At 36.0% G+C, this 13,098-nt stretch overlaps 1 protein-coding gene across 7 annotated transcripts; it reads right to left on the bottom strand.

The window, feature by feature from the left end:
• Positions 1 to 2,209: 2,209 nt before the first annotated feature.
• COQ3 (coenzyme Q 3) lies at positions 2,210 to 10,315 on the bottom strand. Of its 7 annotated transcripts, XR_844026.1 has the most exons (12): positions 10,016 to 10,315; positions 9,840 to 9,929; positions 9,668 to 9,746; positions 8,814 to 8,891; positions 7,600 to 7,648; positions 7,033 to 7,082; positions 5,547 to 5,696; positions 4,701 to 4,781; positions 4,450 to 4,607; positions 2,854 to 2,946; positions 2,634 to 2,686; positions 2,210 to 2,545 (listed from the first exon to the last, which is right to left on the bottom strand). XR_844026.1 is itself a non-coding variant. In XM_011039067.1 (9 exons), exons 1-9 carry the CDS (start codon positions 10,240 to 10,242, stop codon positions 4,500 to 4,502), a joined length of 912 nt encoding a protein of 303 aa, XP_011037369.1. In that variant the 5' UTR covers positions 10,243 to 10,314; the 3' UTR covers positions 4,263 to 4,499. The 7 variants fall into 7 exon arrangements, 1 of the variants encoding a protein (XP_011037369.1); XR_844027.1 differs by lacking the exon at positions 2,854 to 2,946 and having other exon boundaries at positions 2,210 to 2,404; XR_844022.1 differs by having other exon boundaries at positions 2,210 to 2,686.
• Positions 10,316 to 13,098: the final 2,783 nt, after the last annotated feature.

Raw genomic sequence — 13,098 nt, forward strand, 5'->3', positions numbered from 1 at the left:
GGGAAAAAAAAAAATCCACAGGGAGCTTGAGCTTGAGGGATGGTGGATGACTTATCCCATGTAAGGTGGATGAAGGTCAAGCACTAAAGAGCATTAAGTAATTAATTCCAAATTCCAATTTCACACTGAAATTGGAAAATATTGGAGAGAACAAGTGAAAGAAGGGGAAGCTCCTATAGTAATCGAAAACCTGTAAGAATGATTTCTTAGCATGATCCATGCTTGCAAGGTAATATATCTGTGGTTTAAATTCGAGTTTTTAATTGTTTATATGATAATTATTAAAAATTTATATAATTATTAATTTTAAAATTTATAAAATTAATTATATAAACTAATCCGAATATTCCCAATAATTTTTTTTAAAAAAAGTCAGCACATTTGTGGAAAAGGAGCTCACGAGCAAGAAATCCACTCGTAGTTTTCACACCAATTTCTCAACTCATCTTCCAAGGTGGTCCGATCAACTCCCACTTAAGATGTACTACTCTTTCTGTTCTAAGCAGCATGGGCTCCAACAAATACCGAAGCTTTGAAACTTTGAAAGTGTAACGCCGCATTCTTTATGAATAATTGGAATTCAGTGTGAATGGATAACTAAGCCGACACGAAAGTTTTTAAAAGGTAGATTACGAGCAATTTGGTGTTTTTATTTTTTAATCTTTTATATGCAAAATTTGTTAAAAGGCTAATAAATAACGATTTGATTTTTCAACAAATCTAAATATTATTTTTAAATAAATTTGATAGTATATGCTATACACGCATCAATAAAAAGATAACACATGCAATATTATTTTATATCTAAACACCATTTTTTAGGATAATAATAAAAACATTTCATCATAATTTATGTATGTACATAATATAGTAGTAATTAAGCTTTAATGGACATATAAACATGTCATTTTATTTCTTTTTTATTTAATCTTATCATTATTATTTTTTATTTATTTTGTTTTCTTATTTTATTTATTTATTTTTTCTTCAATTTTGTCCATCATTATTTAGTTTTATTTAAATTTTATATCAAATTTGATTCCTTATTTTTTTTTATTATTGTTTGTTTATTTTTTTCTAATTCAATTTTGTTTTAATTTTATTCCTTAATATTTGATTTCAAATTATTTTTATATCAAATTTAATCCTTTTTACTTTTATTGCTATGTCTTTTGTTTTAGATTATTTTTTATTATATATTTTTTTAATTTTATCCTTCAATATTTTATTGATTTAAAATTTTATTGTGTTATTTTTATAAGTTTTCCTTCCAAGGGGTTAATTTCAAACTTATGACCAAGGTCACAAATTTTAAAAGTTAACATGAGTTGATTTTGATACCTTTTAGATTTTTTTTAAAATTAATTTTTTTAAATTTCTTACTTTAATATTTAATTTATTAAAAATTAATTTTCATGCTTTTTTAGTTTGCTTTCCTTTCTATAAAGTTATCTCAATCATGTGTTTAGGATCACAAGGTTAGCGAATTAACCTATATTGACTCAGATTTTTTTATTGCTTTATTTATTTATTAATTTTACTCTTTAATATTAGGTTATTTGATAATTAGGTTTCATAATTTTATTTAATTTACTATTCATAATTTTTTTTACATTATCAATTTTTATTTATAAAGAACACGAGGGTATGTCTTGGCTGTGAACCAATGATGCCTGTGTGTGAAAGCAGGACTGGACAGAATTACGCGTGTTGGATGTCATACCCATGAATATGCTTGGTTGTAATTTATTTCACCCATGTTGACTCTTGGTTTGGCTGAGGCCCTGTTCACACACTCTTATCACGCGACCGTGGTCAGGGTGAAGAAAGAATAATGGTTAAATTAACCGTAACCATTTTAAACAAAGTCGTCTTCCCTTTGTTTTTTTTTTTTTTAATCCAGGCACGAAACATTTGGTATTTAAATTAATCAAGCTTATTAAACACATTTAAATCAATAATCTAAGTTTTTTTGGTAAAAACAAAAGGCTTGCATTATCCAAGCATTTTTGTAGTGAATCAGTGATCATCGTTGTACTTGTCTCGAAGCATGACACCCATATGTTGAAGCAGCCTTCGCAAAAGGTAGCACTTGTAATATGAGCGGATTTGTTGGCACGTAAACACTGCCAGCAGCCGCATGGGAAGCTGGCAGCCCAACTAAAAACTTACCAGCAGCAGTAATAGATGGTGTCCATAGGTTCCAAGATTTCTAAAAATTGTGAGGATTGCTTGAATATACTCGCATATAAAATTGAATCCAAACATGGTCAAATAGCCCTGTTGAAAGTAAGCCATTGAGCCAGTGATCGGGGAACGGCCATCGTGGTGAAGCTGTTAACTTATTTGCCGCCTCGGCTTCGCTCGGACAATCTTCTAGCAAGTGCAGCATAGGTAGTTCCACCTTGCGGTCGCGAATTCCACTGTCCTCCTCCTAGGAGGTTGTCCCATAGTCTGCAACACTCCTAGCATCATCAGCCGATAATGAAACGACCTCCAATAGAAGGCACGATTTTAACGGCTTGATTTTGGCAATTTTTTACTCCTTGGAGAATTTTTGGCAACTTGATCACGGTGACCAGCTAAATTGATTTGAGGTGTTTGGTCATTGCCGAAAGTTAAAGGAAAGTTACCTTCTCGTCTTGTGCTCAATAGGCCGCTATGTCTCCAGCATGTGATTTGACAACTGAAGCAAGCAGCCCAAAAGGTGAGAGGGCTTCGGTCCGTGATTAGAGTTTAGTGACCATTGTTGTAACCCAAGAGAAAAGAACAAGAGGGTATGCCTAGGCTGTGAACCAATGATGCCTGTGTGAAAGCAGCCCTCGACGGAATCACGCGTGTTGGATGCCATACCTTTGAATATGTTTGGTTGTAATTTATTTCACCCATGTTGACTCTTGGTTTGGCTGAGGCCCTGTTCACACACTCTTATCACGCGACCGTGGTCAGGGTGAAGAAAGAATAATGGTTAAATTAACCGTAACCATTTTAAACAAAGTCGTCTTCCCTTTGTTTTTTTTTTTTTTAATCCAGGCACGAAACATTTGATGAGAACTACGAATTCTCAAAACAATTAAAAGTTGGCCGTGATCACTTAATAGGAAAAAAATCTGATAGTTAATATGGAGCGGATTGACATGACTGGCTTTAATGCGGGAACCACTTGTAGTTCGAAAGTTACCCAACCTTGCAAGCTGTTACATAATTTTCCATGAAAAAGGCTGGGCAACATTCACGAAAAGTTTTTACTGTTCTTTATTATATCAAAGAAAACTAATGTTTGATGTTGATTCCGAACCATCTCAAAAAATTTGCACCCGAAGGGATGGGGAATTCCGGTGCCTGTCTCAGTCAACCTTGCACATTATAGGCTGCGGTGAGGAAGTGGTTTCCAGCCACTTCCAATAGAGACAGAACCTTGGTGGCAAGCCTAATATTCCATGGCTCAAACCAGTGGCAAGCCATTGAATCCAAACATGGTCAAATAGCCCTGTTGAAAGTAAGCCATTGAGCCAGTGATCGGGGAACGGCCATCGTGGTGAAGCTGTTAACTTATTTGCCGCCTCGGCTTCGCTCGGACAATCTTCTAGCAAGTGCAGCATAGGTAGTTCCACCTTGCGGTCGCGAATTCCACTGTCCTCCTCCTAGGAGGTTGTCCCATAGTCTGCAACACTCCTAGCATCATCAGCCGATAATGAAACGACCTCCAATAGAAGGCACGATTTTAACGGCTTGATTTTGGCAATTTTTTACTCCTTGGAGAATTTTTGGCAACTTGATCACGGTGACCAGCTAAATTGATTTCCCAATCCTTGAGTTTAGGTGTGCCAATGAGTTTGAGGAATAAGAAACATACGGCGAACTGAAGGGTAGCTCCAAAATACAAATTGTTTGAGGCTACTTAGAACAAAATATATGTTATTCAGCTATATGCTTCGTATATTTGGGCCAGGATCATTTTTTGAGGACCAGAAAGTAAATTTTACTCACCTTAAGATGACAAGGTTGCTTTAGGTATAGCAACACTGACAATTGTGAAACCTTGAGAGGGTATTGCCTAAGTATTCTCTCTGCAAAATGTAAGACCTCCTTTTCCATTTCTCTCAGTGACCTAGTGATTCCCATTTCATTATCGTCTATTCACTTAAATTTTTCTATCTAGGTCCTGCTCCTCTAGATAACCCATGGACCAAAAGTGGTCCGGTAAAAAGGACTTAAAAGCTACTTCATTGTTGTCTACTTAACCAGGTCGTAAGTGCTGATTGATGTCTTGGAGCAAGTCATAAAGCTCGAGGCTAGAGCTCCTTGTTGTGGCTTAAAATTTTGGGTTTGAGGACAGTTTCCAAAGCATTTTGTTTTTTTATGCTCACATTCAGTACTAGTAACGAAGAGAGCAAGATGAAAATTATTTGCGACTAGACAGAAGCAACGAATGAGTAAATAAAATACCTAAGAGCAAAACTTTTAATCAGCATGCCTGTCTTTGTATGCAGTTCTCATCATTGACCATCTTTGGTACCATAGGCTATGAAGTTCACAGAAATATCATCAGATAGAGACCATCGCCCAGTCAAGGGGCTGTAAGCGAATCCAGCCATTTCTTTAACCTGGCAAGCACCAAACCCAAAGCAATAAGTTTTTGCTAAGAAGTAACACTAGTAGACATGTCAAAATGTCAGAAGGGAAAGCATCCATCTTACATTGATAGAAGCACGCTGTAGGATAAGCACCAGTTCTTCAGGAGTAAGAAAGCTTGACCACTGATGCGTGCCTTTAGGAAGCTGTGCAGCATTGGTTCAGTAACAACACAAAGCAAACAGAAGGATAGAATCAAACTATAATACATCGACAAATTACTTCCAGAAATTTTGGGAAGACTAAAACCTTCACACCACCTCCACCACCAACTACAGCGATAAGAAGTTGCATGCACTGGATATTCCTAGACACAAAGTCCTTTGCTATAGGAAAAATAAGTCATAAAATGCTAGAACAGTTCCATTACCAGTGAAAACTGTGGGATTTTAGATTAGGTTTCTCATCTGTTTATATCACACCTCTTATTCCGAAACAAATTTTTATGGCATGATTCGACTGTTGTGAACATTTAAACCCCACAACACTTCAATACCACGTAAAGGATGGATCATGGTCATGTTAACTAAAACAAAATAGTAAAGTTGGAATGTCCACAACCTAAAACTATAACTGCAACTTATGTTGGAGAAAATTTATGACAAGCTGATGTGAAGCATGAAAAAGTTTGAAACACATTGAAAATAGTGGTCTCCACTATACTGAGAGCCAGGAATGTTGAAAATTTACATACTGCTATGTGCCTGTCATTTTAGAGATGAATTCCCAAGCAAAAAGTAGGTGAAAATACACGAGTATTGACATATTTAACAGATGCAAGTTAAAAATATAATACATTCTGAAGCATGACCAGGTACAACAAATAAAGTAAATGATTTGCAAGCAAGCAAAGATCTCCACATGGAAATCAACAACATGCACAAAGATACCAGAATGAGCAAGAACCATACCCAATTGAGAAGGTACTCTGCTGCAACAATGGCAGTCGCATACGCTCTCATAGAACGATTAATTGTTGATATTACAGTGGCTCCACCAGGATAAGCCAGTGCTGCCAGCGACTTGCAGAATTCAGCAGGAGCTGCCACATGCTCAATTACCTTCAGATAAAAAAATTATCTTACAAACAAATTGGCTGCCAATGCTGAAATGATTAGAAGAGTATGATGAAATTGTCTGACATTAATATCTGAGTTTTGTCATATAGTATCCCTTGGGAAGGTTTTCATCACATTATCAAAATCCATTCATATGCACTAAAATTGCAGGAGGATTCTTAAGTCATTTCAAGATTGAATTTGCAGCAAAATGATCCATGCCTATATGAGTGGTATATGATATTCCACATGTTCATGCAGCATAGATTAATAAAACGGGCATGTTATTTATGCCATGGCTAAATATGTTTCTTCTACACGTCAGCAATTGGATTCTAATGTATGGTTATGATTCAAAAGCTGTGATACACTATCGTACTGTTGTCATTGTTAACTCTTTACTTTTGCTTGCAAGAAAGGAGAGCATGTTATACACTCTCTACTTCCTTGCAGACAATAATTCTACTGAACTGTAGTTGTTTTATCCCAATCTATGATAATAGCATCATTTCCTTCAACCAATTTATCCAGAGTGTCTTGTGCTGCACAAGCAACTCAACCTCTCCTTTTTCATTGAAGCAGAATATAACCTCTCTATGATACCTGCCACCTCTGCAAGATAGCTTGCTTCATGATGAAGCATTTGGCATTCAGGAAGTAGTTCTAAGTTAAGAGACAGTTCTCTACATGGTTAATATATAGTGAATTTAGTAATCTGCCCTTATGGCTGCAAGTCTGGAAACATGCAGGGTAGTAAAATTACAGACTGAGGTAATAACTAAACTGAAAAGGTCAGAAAGAGAGAATCCTTGAGCACGCAGCTAAGCAAACTAGATTTGTATAGATAGAATTTTTAAAATAGGCAACTGCAAACATCTATGCTAGATGCAGAATATTCTTTGGGATCTTAGCTATCTGAGAGAATAATCTTCTTGAACCAGATTATGGAATGGACAGTAGTATTCCATCCAACCTACCATTATTTTTCACAATAATGCCACAGTTAATAATCAACTCTAGATTTCACCAAAATTCTGCATTTTCCACCCCCAGATTCAGAATCAATACTTGGGCATATAGGACAGGAGAAAGAAAAACAGGGATAACAAAATGTATGATTGCAATAAAGAGTCAGCTTCTATTGCCTGCAGTGAAAATCAGAAAGCCTGATTATTTGGATAGAAATTAGAGATTTAAAAAAAAAAATATAGGGAGATTGCAAACCTACACAAGGAACTACCAGATGGGATCCATGTACATGGCATGCTGAGTGTTCTCTGTGTGTGCGTGTGTGTGTGTGTGTGTGTGTGAGAGAGAGAGAGAGAGAGAGAGAGAGCACCTCCAGTGCAATCACAGCATCAAACTTCCTCTGCTCCTCGACTAGTTTTTCTGTACATGAAATTGTATGTATATATAAGCTTCCTTCTCTGTTGATGAATTGACTCCTGTTTCTAAAAAATTTAATGATAATACTGTAGAAAGGAAAATTTACTCATAAAAAATTACTCTAAAGATTACAGATGGAGCAGCATTAGAAATGGGAAACAAAAGATGAGAAATTTCACAGACTATTACCTTTATTCTAATACTTTGGGAATGTTTGATCAATAATTTCAAACGTGAACTTGTATTTTCAATCAATCATAAACATTAAATGCAAAATACATGTGAAATCTTTGTATCTGAGATGACTACTAGAGATTTTCCAAGAAAACCATGCTGTCTATGAAATGTATCTGGACTAATTAGTGCGATCCATTTAGTTTTTCTCCACCAAACAGCATTATGAGGAGCAAAAGAACAGTGCTAGAATATTGAATATATTCTCACATATGTACCATCAACTCCCATTCAGAAAAAAAAAAAAAAATCACCATCATCAATTTGAAAAAGCAATTCAGCATACCAGCTGTTGTGCAACTGTATTCAATGGTTGAAGTCTCTGGATCCAAATCCTGTGAGGATAGATAAAGCAAATATTAGTTTTGAAATCTAAACTAAAAGAATAAATAAATCACTATTTAAACACTTTGGGTGGATTTTAAGATGGGGGGGGGTGTTGAACACCACATAACTAATAAAGCCGTGATCTTTTTGGGTTGGTTTTTTTTTTTTTTTTTGTTATTATCATTTCTTTTTATATGACAAGAAAACCTCAGACTCCATTTCTTAGGACATTGCTCGTTGGTAACTCTGGATGCATCTCACATGGTGAGAGATGACACAAACTTAACAAAGTTTTGAACTTCGTAGGATTTGCTAACAGGATCTGCCACCAAGAAGTGTTTAACTGGAGTTAATACCCTCTTCAACAATAAATATTATTATGCAATATGTGCTCCACCTGATTTAGAACAGCCTTGAGGATATTGAATTTTGGCATTTCAGGTATTTAGCTGGGTATCAAGGTGGTGTAATGTACGTAAAAATGTAGTTGAGTACTGATTTATCAAATATCAGAAAGAAAAAGACTCATGATTATGAAAACCAATTAACTTATAATTCGATGTTAGCCACTCCAATACTATCTAAATATGGCATGCATTAGATATGCTAGCATTGGGGCTGACAGTTCTGCCCCAAAATACTCAAACCCCTCACCAGTCTCCCATCCCCCTCCCAGAAGGTATAGGTTTAAGTCAATTTCAGGGGTGGAGAGAGAGTTAGCACTGATTACAGGGCCAGGTGGCAGAAGCACACCCCACTTCAACATATTTTCTTATATATTACAACATGACACATGTTTATATTCTCAAACATACAAATACTAATAATATCCTATAAAATTCATACAGCTGGAGTGGGTTCGGCAATTGCACCTTGCATGCAATAGTGTCTTTTTGTCAGCTTTGACATTTACCTTCTTCACAAAAAAAATAAAATGAAAACAGAACGTTTTTCAACCAGTAACTATTAAGCTCCATGCCCCTTACAAAAAAAAAAATGAAAACAGAACGTTTTTGAACCAGTAACTATTAAGCTCCATGCCCCTTATTTCCACACCAATTAGCCAAGACCTTCCTATGTTAGCAGCAATCACCACAACAAAAAATAAATAATCCAGAAAATCATCTTAAATAAAATATGATCTCAGTGATTCAAAATATAAAATAATCATACAGCATGAAGGCGTGCAACATTGATATTTTTCTCCACCGCATCAACTCCTGTTACAGTTGCTCCCATCCTAGCTAAAGGCTGAAGAAGAAAAGGAAAGGGTGAGTATTATCACGGCTTTTGATTGGAAATAATAAATATAATCATTTCCCAGCATAAAAACAGAAAACATAGTATACACACTGATGACTGTACCGAATTCAGTCATTGGAAATCACAATAATACCACAGCAGTTCTGTTCTAGTGTGAGTGTGTAATCCTAAGTAAAATATTGAATGATTTGATGTGTTCATAAGAACTTGAAATATTTTACAGGCATTTGCAACTCTTTTTTTTTTTTTCAGGATTCTTTACTAAGCTACGGAGCATGAGAAACAAAAACTAACATATAGCATTATTCCCTCTAAATCTTTTCATTTCTCAATTAATCAAAACTTAGCATATCTAGCATTAGTTGCAACAGATTTATATGAATAAGGTTGAAGCCATAAAATTCTTCTTCTGTTAAGACATTTTATTCTATCGCTTCAGTTGCAACAGAAAACTCAGTCGTCCTTGATAACAACAGACAGACACTTGAGTTCTATCGCCTAGCCTTGAAATTTTCAAAATTTTGCTTCAAATTTTATCGCTTAAATCCTAGACTTGAATTTGAAAGAACCCTGATAAATGAAGCTTTAAATTTTATCGCTTAAATGAAGCTTCACATTTTGTGAAAGCACCTGGTCGGAACTGGCTAGTACAAATTTAGCAAGAACACTACGAAATACTCTAGAAAAATAACTTTACCTCCACTGGTCGGAACTGTACAAATTTAGCAAGAACACTAAGAAATACTCTAGAAAAATAACTTTACCTCCGAAAGAATTCCACCACCACAACCAACATCAACAATTTTAAGTCCTTCAAAAGGCCTAGCGCAGTTCGGATCCTTACTGAAGCAAGTAAACAAACAAAAAATTAAGAAACAAAACAGGTTAAAAAAATCCAAGAAATAATAATAATTCACTCAGTTGCAGTAAATCTACCTGAAATGTCTACAAAGTGTGGAGCGAATAAAAGCGAGTCTTGTAGGGTTCATGTTATGCAATGGTTTAAATGGACCTTCTGAATCCCACCTGCTCAATAAATTATAGAACAAGATGAACTCAACATCTTGATATTGATCGAATCACGGAAAGCTTTAAAAGAAGCTGTGGCTAACCAGGTATCAGAAATGGCTGCGAATTTAGCAAGCTCGTGCTGTTTCAAAGATGATGTGGTGGTTTGCTGTTTGCTCTTAATAATAAATTTGCTATCATCTGGTGTCCAAAGATTCGAAACTGGCTTTTCAGAGAAGAATCTGGCGGCATCGAGGAGCCGGTGGTGGTTTCGGTTTCGAGTGATTTGAAGATTCTGATTTCGGAGTTTGCTTAGCAGCTTCAAAGCCATGGTGTTTTATAATTGAAGAATGACTTAGTAGGGGAAGGTGTGTTACTGTTTTGTTTGTAGGGGAAGAAGAGGAAAACGACATGTCAGTAAAAATTTCGAAGTTGTACTTGCACAGTACCTGTTGTTAACTGAATCCAAGTCCAATGGGCTGGGAACTTTTAGGCTATTGTGTCCAATAAAACAAAGGATAGGATCTTATTAGATGGGCCTACTCAAAATCTTATAAACTAAGTAAGGGCCCACCCAGAATTCTAGACTATCGAACTTGAAATCACGAAACGTGGACGATAAGAAATGGTCATACGTGGCAATAAAATTCCAGAGAGTTCACCGTCAGCTTGACTATAATGTTTTTCCTTTTCAGTGGCATCACACATCGACTACTAGTAGTCTGAGTCAGGAATTTCAGCCCGGTAGGTAAAGATCTACCAAGCTTCTTGGTATGAATAAGCTTTATCGGAAATGATGTCTGTGCATAGATATACATGGACTTACACGCCATGAATGGAGACCATGTGCCCTCCATGTAGCATCATCTTCCAACCTCTGGGGCTAGCTATTCCACCTCGTATGCACGTTGATCCATCCAAATCTGCTGCTTTCTATGGATTTTGGGCTCACGTGAACGACTCTGGGTACTCGATCCCATGCCATGCCTGTTGCGGCCATGGTAACTTCACTGGTTACTGTAGTCCTACGCCTCCTTGTTCTCATTTTCCACCACCTCAATATCAGTGCTCTCTGGGTATATATACCCTCCATATCATGAAGCTGTCCCTGTACAATTTGTTCCTCGTCCACATTATTCGATGGACCAGCCAGGTTTTGGTTATGACAAGGTCGTCTCTAGAAATTAACAAACATTGCTGTGGGTGCCCAAGTCACACACACCCATAGCCAGAAAAATGATGAAGGAGTGAAGGCGAAGGAGCTGGATCCTGACGTTCAGAGGGAAGAAGGCGACTCTTCGGTTCCATTTCAGGTGAAAAATTACCCATGCCCAATTGTAGTCATATATGATTGTCAGTAGAAGTAGAGTCGAGAGAGATTTAGCACAAACAAAATAAGCAAGGTTGTCTCTGGGATTTAGAAGCATAAAAAAGTTACATCATCAAAACGGTCGCAAAAATGCATGGGAGTCCGTATAGATATCTATTAATGATATCATCACACATATTTTGTATCTTTTACTTAGTGACACACGTATATTCTCTTTCATTTTTACTAACAGTAACATCCACGGTTACTTGGACCCTTTTATTACTTTCTTGATCAGATATATACTAGCCGTTCATTTCGCAGGAAAAGTTTCTGTAATATATAAAAGTTATATAGGATGCCTACAAACATACTTAATGGCAGGGCATAACATTTCTGGGTCAATTATGAAAGAATTTATTTGTTTATCATGGAGTGGATCCATTTTAGAATATTCTACATGCATCTATAAACAGATAGGCAGACCACAACTGTTAACAAATACCTAGAGAATTACTTGAGATATATAAGTGAAAACTCTCCTAACCAATAGTTCAGAAGGCTTTCTCAAATAGAATGGTGGCATAACATGAATTATCATTCATCAATAAGTATGTAGTATAATCACTTAACTACCTTTATATTCAATTTTTCAAAAACTTGATGGATAATAATTTGTCACTTCAAAGTGATTTTTTTTGTAATAATTTTAGGCTCTAGGGATAGCATAACATTTTTGAAAATTAAAAGAATCGCCACGTGCGTCCGCTGCTCCGTAATCTTCGAGCTACTTATTATGAAGGTCAAAAATGTTTTTTATATTTAAATAAAATTGATCGAACTTACCTTATGCTAATGTATATTTAAGGTGCTAATTCTGTACCTTAGTTCCTCGTGAAGAGAAATATCATCCTTAGAGCATGCCAGTTGAAAAGAAGAGGACCGAGGAGGAAGACAGAGTTCCATGGCATGGGCCAATATCTCTTAATGCCAATGCCCACCTCTAATAAATGACAAAACCACAGCATGATAGCCAATGCCCACCAACTTGGGTTGGGCTGACAAGTTTTTTGGAAAATGCATTTTTTTAATTGAATTTTCAATACTGCAAATTAGCTACTTTATTATTATTATTATTATTATTATTCAAACATTAAACTTCCCACTGATATGATATTGTAAGGACTTGTAAGGATTACGGACACCACTTATCTCCACATTGGTATGATATTGTCCACTTTAGGCCTAAGCCCTCATGGATTTGCTCTTGGGTTATACCCAAAAGGCCTCATACCAATGGAGATATTTGTCCATCCTTATATACCCTTGATCCTCCCCATTTCTAACCAATGTGGGACTTTGGTCGCATACCCAACAGAAGGCGACTCTTCAGTTCCATTTCAGGTGAAAAATTACCCATGCCCAATTCTAGTCATATATGATTGTCAGAAGAAGTAGAGTCGAGAGAGATTTAGCACAAACAAAATAAGCAAGGTTGTCTCTGGGATTTAGAAGCATAAAAAAGTTACATCATCAAAACGGTCGTAAAAATGCATGGGAGTCCATATAGATATCTATTAATGATATCATCACACATATTTTGTATCTTTTACTTAGTGACACACGTATATTCTCTTTCGTTTTTACTAACAGTAACATCCATGGTTACTTGGACCCTTTTATTACTTTCTTTTTCTTTTTTTTTAGATTAACATGGGTGTCCGATTTTTACTAACAGTAACATCCACGGTTACTTGGACCCTTTTATTACTTTCTTGATCAGATATATACTAGCCGTTCATTTCGCAGGAAAAGGTTCTGTAATATATAAAAGTTATATAGGATGCCTACAAACATACTTAATGGCAGGGCATAACA

This window comes from Populus euphratica, unplaced genomic scaffold (assembly GCF_000495115.2).
Source record: "Populus euphratica unplaced genomic scaffold, PopEup_1.0 scaffold2.1, whole genome shotgun sequence".
NCBI classification, from domain to species: domain Eukaryota; kingdom Viridiplantae; phylum Streptophyta; class Magnoliopsida; order Malpighiales; family Salicaceae; genus Populus; species Populus euphratica.

Coding starts and splice junctions, on each gene's coding strand:
- COQ3 (XM_011039067.1), bottom strand. CDS start 10,242: ATGGCTTTGAAGCTGCTAAGCAAACTCCGAAATCAGAATCTTCAAATC. Junction 9,747..9,839: donor ACACTTTGTAGACATTTCAG/GTAGATTTACTG, acceptor TACTTGCTTCAG/TAAGGATCCGAACTGCGCTA. Junction 4,608..4,700: donor TACAGCGTGCTTCTATCAAT/GTAAGATGGATG, acceptor GGTGCTTGCCAG/GTTAAAGAAATGGCTGGATT.